The following is an 11,183-nucleotide window of genomic DNA, read 5'->3' on the forward strand; positions in this document are numbered from 1 at the left end:
GACAGGAAGTTAAGAACGAAACAACACACAAGGAAAGCGGGACTACAAAATAAAACAGAAAATACATGGGACTGAAATTAACGCTAAAATGACAGGACGTCACACATTCAACACATTGCACATATTTCCTCATGGAAAGTTTTTCATGTCACAAATAATTTCTTTAAATGTTATATTTAACCGTGGTATAAAAATAGATATAAAATAAAAATGAATACTGAACAAATAGGCTGTTATCATCTCCAAAAGCTAAAGCCATCTCCACCGCAAATCGCTTCACCATTTCTCCATCTGAAGAAATGAGAAACAACACAAGCTGCTGTGAGAGCAGACTCCTGTGTAGTTGTGGCACTGGTAAATTGTCTTTGTTGTTGGTGTGTCTTTCCAGGCACACTAAACACATAGGTTTGCCTTCTGTAAAAAACAAAAGAGAATCTGAAAGCTACGGTTCTCTTGGTCCAGTTTTTTTTATTAATTTGCTTTAAAATAAATGTGCTTTATTTATTTTAAGGCTTATGTATTTGCTCCTGTCTTTATGTGTCCTTCAATTGGTGTCTCGGAATGCTTTGTATATTTTCGATATTAGTTACATTGTAAATAAGGTAAAACAGTAAAGGTTGAGTGTTTATTCCCATTTAATATGCATATGTTTGAATTGTAATGATTTTATTTATTTCTTTTTGTATCTTTTATCAATTCTTCTCCAACACTGGCAATGCGTCTTGTCGTATTATCACAGGTTGTTAATAAAGTTTGTTTAAAAAAAAAAGAAGAAAGAAGAAACGCCCCTACATTAAGTTCCTGGAGTGAACTTGACGTGCGTGTGCATTCATCCACAACACTGTCCGCTCCAGCATTGACCACCGGGGTGACGTGAGTATACGTCCTGTGCGCTTTTTAACGCTTTGCATGCTTCCGGGAACAACACGGAAGTCAGAAGCGTGTGTATTCGTAACGTTGGGCGTATGTGGTTTTACTCCTCTTCCGTCAGAGACTGTCACATCGAATGGGACACTTGTTCTGAACTGTCAGTTTATTTGCAGGGCACGAGGCAAAGTCCACCGGGAGTTTAGGCTTTAAATCCCACTGAGACAGCATGATCAGTCTGTCCGTATAGGGGGGCAACAACTCTTGGTATTCAGATCATTTACTAAATTGAATATTACTTTTAATATTTATAAGTACAAAATAAATTATGCAGAGTATATCTATTATTCTGTGTACTTTTCCGAAGTATTAAGTCGGAAAAATACAAGTTACAATAAAAATGAAGGTATATTGAGAATTATAAATAAAAAGATACAGTGAACGAAAGTGAGCTTACTGAATATAAGAGTGAGTAATATGAGTCATATTATTGGTATTAATAATATACTTATTTGTATGGATGTATTTCATGCAAGACGTGCAGCTCAAAGTGCTTTACATACAGTAGATGCAATAAATAGATGTTCAGATGAAATTCAAAATAAGAGAGCAGATTTGAAGATAAATATAAGAACAGGAAGCAAAATTAGATTTGAAAAGATGCATAAGCACAAAATTAAGAATGATATCCTCTACCCTTAAGGTACCCCTCAACAAATGTATGAGAAAACACATAGAAACCTCAGAGAGAGACACATGGGAAGGATCCCTCTCAATAGATGCCGGGCGCAGCTGAACACATCACTGCACCAGCCTCTCTGATATCTAGCAGCCGCCTGTTCCACAACTTTGGAGTGTAATCCACAAAAGCTGCATCTCCGATTTTCTTTCAGGGGCTGGGAACCTCTAACAGAGGTATCTGACTGTCCTCCCTGCAGAAGGGGGATGAGTTGAACGGTTTGATGGCCACAGGAAGAAAATCCATGCATGGGGTGAGCGGCATTGTCCATACTACCGAGCAGTTCCCTCAGCGTCATCCTCTCGGTTACCTCCACCAGAGACTCAATAATATATCTCATACTGCAGACTGTTCTAATACATTAATGTCTAAGCAACATTTGTTCCCACATATCATTTCCAATTGACTAAATAGTGAAAATTACCTAAAAACAGAATTGCCATTCGATCTAATTATTAAATAGAAATCTGACCTCTCCTGTCCAGTGTTGTTTTTTAACCAAGAGCTTTCCATACAGCAGGAACACCGGTCCATTGGTTAACTTCCAACTATAACATTTACTCTCCTTAATAAGCATTTGACACTACACAACAGGTATCCCAGTTTATTTATAAGCCTGCATGGGGAATTTATTTTTTCACAGTGTTAAGTGCCACTCTCCATTACATTTGCACCTTCGTGTTAGAGGCACATGAGCTCAACTAACAATCCACTTTAATATAAAACCAATTGTTGCGTAAATGAAATATGCATGAATTGAATAGCTGGTATCTGGAAATATCATGGAATACCACTGGTGTTGCTGGTAGTCGGAAAAAACAAAGAATCATGAAGTGATATTTTCTGCCATAATTGAAGCAGTGGGTGTTTATCGTGTATAACAGTATATTACAACAGAAGCAACATTTGGTGTGGTTTTCCTTTCAGTGTTTCTGCTCCGACGACATGAAGTCCACATGCCTGCCAGCCTCTCTGCGGCTGCTGCTGCTGCTCCTCTTGGACATGAGCTGTGTGGCTCCCCTGGAAAGCAACAAGCCCAACTTTGTCCTGATAATGGTGGACGACATGGGAATTGGAGACCTGGGCTGCTATGGCAATACCACACTGAGGTAAAACGATTTAACTGGTACCCCTCTCTTTCCCAGAGACCTGCACCATCAGCCCTCGCTAAAAGGACCCTCCACTGTTGCGTGGTGCACACTCTCAAGTTGCCCCCCCCCCCCCCCCCCCCCCTCTCAGTCTTTCCCTGTTCCCAGATGGGCCAGTTGCGTCTTGTTACCAGAATACCATATGCAAAGAGCATATGCATATGGTATTCTGGAAACCCTCTATATGATCATATGCACTTTTTTTTTTATTGACTAGTAATAGAAAATGCAACCAGTGTGAAGTACATTCAATGTGCGTCAACTAAAGCACCTTGTGGAGGCGACATCATGTGATAAGTTTAAACACACATTTATATATATATATATATATATTGAAATTTGAAACTAGTTATTCATATGCTGCAACCCGGTCCTGTGTAAATATAATCTTCAGTATTCACCTTCCCTGTTCATTATGTGTGTATCTATTTAGCTTCTGCATATATATTTATTCATACGCTACCGTTTTTATTCATATGCTGCCAACCCTGTCCTCTACATATATTCTTGAACATAAAACACTGGAGTGCTTTTACTTCGAAATTGCTTCGGGGGATGTTGGAAATATATATTGACATAGGCCGTGAAACATTGTGGTTCACAGCAGAATAAACAGAGGAGATAATCTTTCACATGAGTTTTAGGGTTTATGTCACAAACATAAATGGTTTTCACACTTTCTGTATATCCTCTTAAAAATAAAAGCACCCCAGCGTTCCTGGTGACCAAATGCATTCTTTTGTTTAAAAAAAAGGGGGTTTTATCGTGAAATATTTGCAGGAGAGGAAGAGGCACAGCTTCATACTGTATGGAGCTTACATTTTTTGAGTACAAAGGACTACTTTAATAAATGAAAATACTTTATTTTTGGCCATACACATTGTCATAGATTGAAAGCAGTGCTGAAGAGGTGAATTGGAGTAGAAAAAGGTTTTTCTTTTACAATTTTGTGGTAGAACATATAATAATGATAGCGGCGTGTCAAGTTATTTTCTCAACGAACTTTGATTTAAATAGTTTCAGTAAAGCGGCTCTGAAGATTCAATTAGAGCCGCACAATTCAATTGTGTGTATCAGAGAATTCTGCCCCCGCACTTTTCGATGACTTGTCAGTGGGATTCAAAAGCAAACGTTATGAAGTGTCCCTGTTGCTCAGAAAAGCTTTTGTTGACATCCTCTATTTAATGGGGAATATTTCTAGCCATCCGTTATTAGCCAGTCCAAGAAGACATTGGGTTGAGATGCGTGGGAAAAGCCAGGATAAGCAGGTCACCAGCATGGAAGAATTTAAACAAGTATCTTTAGTTTTCTCTTTTAGTTTTTTTTAATTGGACATCTTTCCTCAAAATTTTGGCCATCCATTGAAAAGCCTTTTCAAGAAGTCCTGCGTTCATCTCTTAATGTTGAACCTGCATGTGACTGGTGATGATATGTGTTTTTTCCAGGACCCCAAATATTGACCAGTTTGCACGGGAAGGCGTGAAGCTCACTCAGCACATCGCCGCAGCCAGCCTGTGCACGCCCAGCAGGGCGGCATTCCTCACCGGACGATACCCGATACGATCAGGCCAGTTCAAGGACGCTAACGCGGGGGGAAATCTTTACAGACTGACACAGTGCTTAATGCCCCCCCGCAGGCCAGGACCATGGGAAACACGACTGTTTAACACTGTCACATAAAACAGATGTTTACTCCACCTCCTGCAGGAAAGCCATTTATTCCATGGCTGAATTATTTAACACGGGATTGTCATGAGGTCAACCCGCCTGCAATTTAGAGAGAGAGATTGTGGCAGCCTCGAATTTGCAGAGGTATGTTGGGACTTTGGACGTTTCATCCAATGGTTTCAAAGAAATGAAATTGACGACATTTTTCAGAAACCATAGATTCAGCCGACGGCAGTCAAGCTAGCTTCCAAAAACAACAACCCACACCCTTTCCACTTACGCATCATTCAATGGATCTCTATTTTTAGGTTTAACAAGTCAAGTACTGTTTGACTTGCTTGCCCTAATAGGATGCCACTGCTTAGATGTTGTGTTTTCGCGGATTAAAATATGTTCATTTATTTCTTTGTATTCAACAGGTGTAGCTGGTGTTGCAAGACCTGGGGTCTTTATATTTAACGCAGCATCCGGAGGTCTACCCAGCCACGAGACGACCTTTGCAAAGATTGCAAAACAACAAGGCTACGAGACGGCTCTAATAGGTACACTGCAGCCGTCTGTTTCCCTGAATAAAAAGGAGGTGTTGTCAAATTAGTGTATTCTTTAAGTCGTGTGGCCAAGTGGGGTAGAGTGGGCGTTCTCCAACACGAAGGGTGCCGGTTCAAACCCCACTCTTCCCCATCTGCATGCCGAAGTGTCCTTGGCAAGATGCTGAACCCCTAAAATGGCCCCTCATAAATGCTGAGTGTACTTTTTCTTTTTTGTCTTGGTCTCAGGAAAATGGCACCTCGGACTCAACTGTGAACACGGAGACGATCACTGCCACCACCCCAGCGTCCATGGCTTCAACTACTTCTTCGGCATCCCGCTGACCAACCTGCGGGAGTGCCAGCCAGGACACGGCGCCGTGATCAACTTCTTTAAATACTTGCCGTACAAGACACTGGCCATTGTGTTGGTCACCGTAGCCGTACTCCACTACTGCAGCATCCTCACCATCCCCAGATGGCTGGTTTGGAGCCTGCTGTGTCTGTCCCTCGTGTTCACGGCTCTGTTGGGAGGATTCATGATGATGGTCCCGTACATGAACTGTGTTCTCATGAGGGACCATGGGATTGTGGAGCAGCAATTCACAGCTGAGAACCTGACACAGGCAATGACCAGAGAGGCCGTGGACTTCATTGAGAGGTACATTTCAGCTTTCCTGAACCACACGGATGGAAAGAGGTCCGACATTTATGCAGGTGATAATATAAAATTTGACATTTCATAAAAAAGCAATAGAGAACATATTTTCCTTCCACAATAGGTTAAAGCTGCAATGAATTTAATCTTAGTCTCAGTTATTGCACTCCTGTGAACATTCATATGTAATTTTTTCTTTTTTTGCAGCAACTCAGCGAAGCCTTTCCTGCTGTTTTTGTCTTTCCTCCAAGTGCACACGGCCGTGTTCGCTTCGCCAGCTTTCAGAGGAACAAGCCAGCACGGCATCTATGGAGACGCCGTCCATGAGGTGGACTGGAGTGTAGGTGGGTCAGCACAAACTACTTTATTTGCCGTGAATATTTACAGTTAGGTCCATAAATATTTGGACATTGACACTATTTTTGTCATTTTTTGCTCTGTACACCACCACAATGGAGTTTGAATGAAACAATCAAGATGTGCTTCAAGTGCAGACTTTCAGCTTTATATGTGGCTCTCTCCCCTTTTTTAAGGGACCAAAAAAGATTTTGCACAAACTAACATAATCATAAATGTAATAGTCACTTTTAATACTTGGTTGCAAATTCCTTTGCTGTCAATGACAGCCTGAAGCCTGGAACCCGTAGACATCACCAGACGCTGGGTTTCCTCCTTGGTGATGCTCTGCCAGGACTCTACTGCAACTGTCTCAGTTCCTGCTTGTTCTTTGGGCATTTTCCCTTCAGTTTTGTCTTCAGCAAGTGAAATGCATGCTCAACATTTACAATTTGTTGTAATTCCTACACCGCTCTCCTGATTTGGATGTAAATACTCTCAGATTAAAGCTGAAAGTCTTCCCTTAAAGCACATCTTGATTGTTTCATTCAAAATCCATTATGGTGGTGTACAGAGCCAAAATGGTGACAATTGTGTCAATGTCCAAATATTTATGGCCTGATAGAAAATTGGGGGATGAAAGTGAGGCTAACAACCTCTCCCTGTAAAACTACCGTCTTGTTACCGTAAAGGAATAATGCTATGACATTGTGTGTGGCCACTACGTCAAAGTCTCTTCCCAGTTCCAGGAAGTGCGACCCCAACCCAGTGGTATTGTGGCAAAAGACAAACATTGACTGCATTTTTAATCATCACTTTGCAGTGGAGCAGCAACCATTTCAATATTTACCACTCGTTGTATTCCACCAAGTACGACTACGGCAGCAAAATCCTCGAGTGTGGGGAATTGAAAAAATCCAGTACATATTTTTTCCACTGTTATCAGATTTAGGCTCAGTACTAGTGCATCAGACAGTCCTTCATTTATATAACGTTTGGTTGAAATAGGCCATTTCTCTCCGCTCGAATTGCTGCTCAGTCTCAAGGACGGCGTCCGTACAATACCGTACAACAATGGACTGAATGCAGGGGACTGCTTTGTTAATGAACGTGTAATTACCACAATTATTTCAGCTTGAGGAGTATTGTGTCAGCACAAAGGAGGGGGGGGCAATAATTGCTTAGTATTTTGCTTGCTGAATGCTACTTCCTTATCTCCCTGCCTCTTGTCTTTGGCGAGGAGCTTTCAATTTGCACCCAGCGGCAAGAGTCCTTACAAGGCATTAGGATTATGTATGAAACAATATCACTGCCCATTTACCCGAGGTTTAACGTCTGTTCTCAGGTCAGATGGTGAACACTCTGGAGAGACTCAAACTGAGAGAAAACACGCTGGTTTACCTGACTTCAGACCAGGGGGCTCATCTGGAGGAAGCCCAACATGGATCCAATGGAATATATAAAGGTACACGAGAGAAGTGTGTCTTTTCAGACTCCTGCCAGGCCTCTCACTGCCAGGTTTTTACCATTTCTGAAAATTATGAACTCTTTGTATTGCCGGTGAGGCTTTGCTCAGGAACAATTTGATGCGACCTTGAGATGCAATGTCCCTGAGCTCACAACACCTCCCTGAGTCTGAGATACACATTTAATGAACATGAACACTCATTATACACGTTAAGAATTCATGTCCAGCTAAAGGATAATCCAGGATGGGGACTGTGGAGGTGGCAGGAGATGAATGTGTGAGAGTAGGCGTGAGGACACAGAGCCCAGTATTCACAATGCATGAGTGCCAGAGGTGATGGACCACCTATATTGTGAGAACATTATTGGAAGGTGTACTCATAACACGCACACATGTAACTATAAAATGACTTCCATGCTTTCCAAACAAATACAAGGCTCCAATATAACGCATCAGAAGATAACTCAATGCATATTTCTCCATCAGCCTCTATGCACCATAGTACAATTGAAAATCCACATTAACCTAATTCAAATTGTATATTTACATAAATGTTTAACATATATCAAATACAAGCATTGGAGTACAGTGTAGCAATGAAAGACATTATCCGCCATCTTTGTAACAATTACACCATAATCCTCGGAAGAAACGTTGTATTCAACCCACATCCCTTTATCCACCATTCCTGTGTTAGCTACAACAACACGTCTTTACATGTCCTTACCAGTAATCTGAATTGTTATTGACAGATTGAAGGGATGCCGGTGTTGCTGCAACAGTTGTTGAACGGAAATTCCCCCTCAGGATAAATCTGAAAAATGTCCCTGTGGTTTCTGTGCGCTGTGTAAATTACATGTTCATGGTCCACAAGGGGATTCATGGTCACCAAGTTGCCTCCATCCATCCCTCCATCCATGAGCATCATCATTATATTTAACTGCAACTGTGAATTGTATTGAGCACAATCCCTTTCTCGTTGCTTAATGATATTCTCTGTGATTGCGTAGATCCCTCGAGGAAATTTTCCAGCAAATGAAACGCCTCTAAAAAAATCCAAATGAAAATTTAGACTTTGCAAACTAATATAATCAAAATAGGAGCGTTTGTGTTATTCACATCAGACGAGCTGTGCGTCCTAAGAGAGTCAGCAGCAGACTAATGTCAATGAGACCATCTTCCCTGACAGAGGCTCACAGTGTGGACTCAGATTTGATGTCATCTTTCTGTTTGGACCCAGGAGACCGGATTCATAGAGCAGCGGAAGCTCTTGTTTTGCACTTAATGTCGGCAATGCTCTTTTATCTCTGCTAGTGGCCACTCTTAAGGAGCAAGTTGTTGCTTTAGTTACCAACCCAGCGCTATTTATAGACTAGACATGCTACGTGGTGGCAGCTGGATGATGAGAAGTGCTTTCATGGATTTGTGTCCTTTTTCCTTCTTCTGAGCAGCAGGGAAAGCCACAAATTGGGAGGGCGGGATCCGGGTCCCCGGGATTCTTAGCTGGCCAGGACAAATCCCCGCTGGCGTACAGATAGACGAGCCCACCAGCAACATGGACCTGTTTCCCACAGTGGTACACCTGAGTGGAGCGTCACTCCCAGAGGACAGGTGAGACAGCACTCCCTCCACACGTCAGTCAGAACGAGCGCAGCCTGAAATCTGGGTCACATTCAGAAGGGAGTGAGTCATTGGGCCCACAGTGAGTGAGGTGCAGGCTCGGAGCAGAGCAAAACATGTTTACTAATGAACAGGGGGTATTAAGGATAACTCGGAGACTTTGATCTGAGGGTTTCAACAGCCACTGGGAGTCCCAATAATAATATGTGATGTACCACTTCCAGGAGAGAATGTCAATAATCTGCTCTTAAAGAATGGTACGATCTGTGTCTTATCATCCCCATTCTCTCAGCGAAGCAGAAAAGTCAAAGACAAAGGATCGATAAAATGGATACCGTGCATATTTGGTATCCTGACAACACCCATTCACATGCTGAGCAGCTGAATGTTTCTGTGTCCTCGGCTCTGCAGGGAGATCGATGGCCATGACCTCATGGATTTGCTCCAGAGGAGAGTTGAAAGGTCCAACCACGAGTTCCTGTTCCATTACTGCGGCGCCTACTTGAATGCAGTCAGGTGGCATCCCCGAAACAGTAAGTCCAAACAATGACCCTGTTAGATGCTCCAGGAGATATCCAGATCATGTGGAAATCAAATCAAATAAAAAAAAACTATGGGAAGATAAGATGAGATGTTCGACCCACAGATACTCAGAATGAGGGAGACAAGAATGTAAAACAGGCAACAGAATAAAAATAAGAAAATTTAATAAAAACACAGATAATATGTAAATAATATACACCTTTTAAAAGAAATATTGTATGTAGATAAATGTACATGAGTAAAGTGCAGTGGTACAAGATGATAGAATGAGGATGTTAACTGCATTTGTGCTTTAAGTATTAGACATTAAAATGGTCATAACCAAAGATATGCTGTGATAGTATGGCAGGTGTGATATTAAAAATAAACATTCCACGTGATGTGTGTGTGTGGGTATACCATAGTCTACTAGTATAGCTGTATATTATATAGTATAACTAATTTAGGATGTGTTTATACATTTTATTATTAATATATAAAGAACGATACAGTTTGAATAAAAATTGGCATGCAAGTATTTATAAATGTGAAAGAGGACACTAATGTGCAAAATTGAATCAATTAAAATCAAAATAGAGCAAGCAAAGGTAAGAAGTTGTGATCAAAAAAAGTTTTATTATATTATCATTACTTCTATTACTCTTACTATTCTTACAAATGTTATTAATATTATCAGTAATATACAAACACATATATCATGCATTATTTATCTGTATTTATGTATATACCCTAGTACTTTTTACTGTGTTTGAAAGCCTAATAATCATCAATAGTTCTACAATCAGCCATATACTTTGCACAAGGATAATAGGCGTTAAAAGTAAACTTGAAATCAATATCTTTTGAATGCTTCGAACCACCTCTGGGGATAATGGGGGGGTTGCAATTCTGTCGCACAGTTATTTTGGGGGTCGGGGGCTGAAAAGTTTGGAAACCCCTGATCTACATGACAGGCTGTATGAAAACACACAGGCTGCCTCAAGGCAATAAGTCACATTGAGTTGTTCCATTTCTACTCTCTGCAGGTAGCTCGGTGTGGAAAGCCTTCTACTTCACACAAAACTTCGACTCAGAGAACGCGACGACGTGTGTCCACACACAGATCTGCTTTTGCACGCCACAGTTCGTGACCTATCACAATCCCCCTCTCCTCTTTGACCTCCGGAAGGACCCGTCGGAGACCACGCCGCTGACGCCCGACACCGAACCGGCCTTCGAGTCCATCGTGTCTGTGATGGCGGAGGCCGTGGAGAGGCACCGGAGATCGGTGAAGCCCGTCGAGAGCCAATTATCTGTATGGAATTTGTCGTGGAAGCCCTGGCTGCAGCCATGCTGCTCCACACTCGGACAGTTGTGTCAGTGCCAGCATTAGCAGCATGAGCAGCAGGACCAATAGGATTCGCTGTACCTCCAACAGAAGGTCATTGAAGTCACATTTGCGACCTCTTTCCATGGAAAATATCCTCAATACAAATCAAAATAAGATTAATTTGAAATGTAATTCAGTGGCAGGTTGGATCTTTAGATATTTTGGGCTTTTCAATTCAATTCAATGTTTTATTTGTATATGCTGTAGTGACAATCTGAAAATAAAGGTCGCACAACAGAC

The 11,183-nt window shown here is 41.6% G+C and overlaps 1 protein-coding gene across 2 annotated transcripts; it reads left to right on the forward strand.

The window, feature by feature from the left end:
* The first annotated feature begins 766 nt into the window (after positions 1-766).
* On the forward strand, positions 767-11,183 carry sts (steroid sulfatase (microsomal), isozyme S). Of its 2 annotated transcripts, XM_062381002.1 has the most exons (11): positions 767-873; positions 1,761-1,859; positions 2,534-2,715; positions 4,200-4,321; positions 4,842-4,964; positions 5,199-5,610; positions 5,815-5,951; positions 7,289-7,408; positions 8,863-9,022; positions 9,443-9,564; positions 10,600-11,183. In XM_062381002.1, the coding sequence occupies exons 2-11, from the start codon at positions 1,830-1,832 to the stop codon at positions 10,944-10,946; spliced, it is 1,755 nt and encodes a 584-aa protein (XP_062236986.1). In that variant the 5' UTR covers positions 767-873; positions 1,761-1,829; the 3' UTR covers positions 10,947-11,183. The 2 variants fall into 2 exon arrangements, with proteins under 2 accessions (XP_062236986.1, XP_062236987.1); XM_062381003.1 differs by lacking the exon at positions 1,761-1,859 and having other exon boundaries at positions 781-873.

The sequence above is a fragment of the Platichthys flesus genome, chromosome 22 (assembly GCF_949316205.1).
Source record: "Platichthys flesus chromosome 22, fPlaFle2.1, whole genome shotgun sequence".
Taxonomy (NCBI): Eukaryota; Metazoa; Chordata; class Actinopteri; order Pleuronectiformes; family Pleuronectidae; genus Platichthys; species Platichthys flesus.

Coding starts and splice junctions, on each gene's coding strand:
- sts (XM_062381002.1), top strand. CDS start 1,830: ATGGCCACAGGAAGAAAATCCATGCATGGG. Junction 4,965..5,198: donor CTACGAGACGGCTCTAATAG/GTACACTGCAGC, acceptor TCTTGGTCTCAG/GAAAATGGCACCTCGGACTC. Junction 5,611..5,814: donor GCCGTGGACTTCATTGAGAG/GTACATTTCAGC, acceptor CTTTTTTTGCAG/CAACTCAGCGAAGCCTTTCC.